The sequence below is a fragment of the Monoraphidium neglectum genome (genome assembly GCF_000611645.1).
Source record: "Monoraphidium neglectum strain SAG 48.87 unplaced genomic scaffold scaffold00178, whole genome shotgun sequence".
Lineage (NCBI taxonomy): Eukaryota > Viridiplantae > Chlorophyta > Chlorophyceae > Sphaeropleales > Selenastraceae > Monoraphidium > Monoraphidium neglectum.
Genome location: NW_014013450.1, coordinates 1 through 1,633, shown reverse-complemented (window position 1 = coordinate 1,633; position 1,633 = coordinate 1). Strand labels below are relative to the sequence as shown.

At 66.9% G+C, this 1,633-nt stretch overlaps 1 protein-coding gene across 1 annotated transcript in view; it reads right to left on the bottom strand.

Annotated features, from left to right (window-relative positions):
* Positions 1 to 537, bottom strand: part of MNEG_1714 (hypothetical protein) — a gene marked incomplete at both ends in the record, with an annotated part of 960 nt that extends 423 nt beyond the window's left edge. Inside the window, one exon of the mRNA XM_014049802.1 lies at positions 490 to 537. Within this exon, the coding sequence (XP_013905256.1) occupies positions 490 to 537 (48 nt within the window). The remainder of the gene's footprint in view (positions 1 to 489) is intronic.
* Positions 538 to 1,633: the final 1,096 nt, after the last annotated feature.

The following is a 1,633-nucleotide window of genomic DNA, read 5'->3' as shown; positions in this document are numbered from 1 at the left end:
CCGCCGCCTCGGCAGCCTTGCGGTCGCTTTCCAAAAGCTCAAGATAATCGGTATAGGAAGCATCAAAGAGGCGCACCTAAGGGGTTTTGATCACCCGCAGCGAGGGGCAGCAGCGAGGGGCTTTGCGTCAGACGTCAGCTTGGCGCGACGATGGGGTAGCATCGCTTTACAGCGCCTCATGCGCCACCTGTGCTTTGGGGACGCGGCCCGCTCGCTGGTCGCGCGGTGGGGTCCTTCAGCTTGTGGGGCGGGCGCGACACCATTGCCCCGCCGCGCTAAGGCCTTGCCCCGGGCTCGGCGCACCCCGGGGCGCCCCCGGGCGGTCGCCAGGAGTGCACCCCGAGCCGCGCTGCACCCCTCTCCCTCCAGACACTCAAACACACATACATACACGCACAAACACACATGCATACACACGCACACACACATGCACACACACATATACACACACACACACGCACAAACACACATACACACACACAAACCCACCAGGCCGTCCCCCTTGAGCACCAGCAGCCGGTCTGTCGTGGCGTCCATGAAGGCGCGGTCGTGCGACACCACCAGCAGTACGCCGCGGTACGCCTCCGGGTTTGTTGGGGGAGGATGGTGCACCAAAAGCGCAAGGGTACAGCATGTTAGGTGGGGCGGTTGAGCAGGGCCGGGGCCTGCCGTGCAGCGCGAGGACGGCGCGACGGCTCGAAACATGCGGGGACGCGCGGAAGGCACAGGGGACGCGCGCAGGGGCGGCTGGCAGTGATTCGAGGGGCCCCGGCCAGAAGGAGCCGGGGGCGCTGCTGCCGGCCGGGCGCGCTGGCTTTTATCGACACACTCGGGAAACCATCGCCGGACGGCGCCCGCACATCGCACGAAGGGCCGTCGAGGGGGCGCGGCTGACGGTTGAAGCAAGGTATACCGCGCCAGATCTCACCTGCAGCATCTCCTCGAGGACCTCGACAACTTCGAGCGACAGATCGTTCGTCGGCTCGTCCAAGATTAGCACGTTGGGGCAGGACGACAATACCTAAATCACAGGTTTCCAACGGGTTGACGGGTCGTTGCAGTCATATTGTCTGATCAGCAACGGCAAGCGCACAGGCGTGGGGGTGTCCCCTGAAAAAGTGGGTTGCAGTCCAGACATGTGTTTTGACAAGGGGGCACCGATATCAAGGCAGCTGGGGAACGCCGCCAGAGGGTTTGAAACTCATTTATCGTCGCGTCTGCAACGACGCCACCACAGGTGTGAGAGGGGCTGGGCCGGCGCGGCGCTGTGCCGCGTACGCGGCGCCTCGGCAGGCGCCTTGGCAGGCGCCTCGGCAGGCCTGGAAGGCGGGGGCCGCGGCGCGAACGCAAGGGGGGAGGGTGTGCCCTTCAGACACGCTCGTGCCCTGCCCTGCCCCGCCCTGGCCCCCGGCGCCACGCGACGCACCGCCGCGAGGTGCAGCCGCCGCCGCTCGCCGCCGCTGAGCGACTCCACTTTCTGGAACTGGCGCTTCCGCGGGAACCCCAGCCTCTCGAGCAGCGTCTCGGGCGACTGCTTGGGCATGCCCAGAGACGCCGACGCGGCGGACGCGCCGCCAGAGCTGCGGAGGGTGAGGCCTTCGGGGTCTGCCGCCGCCAGCTCGGCGGCTGCCGC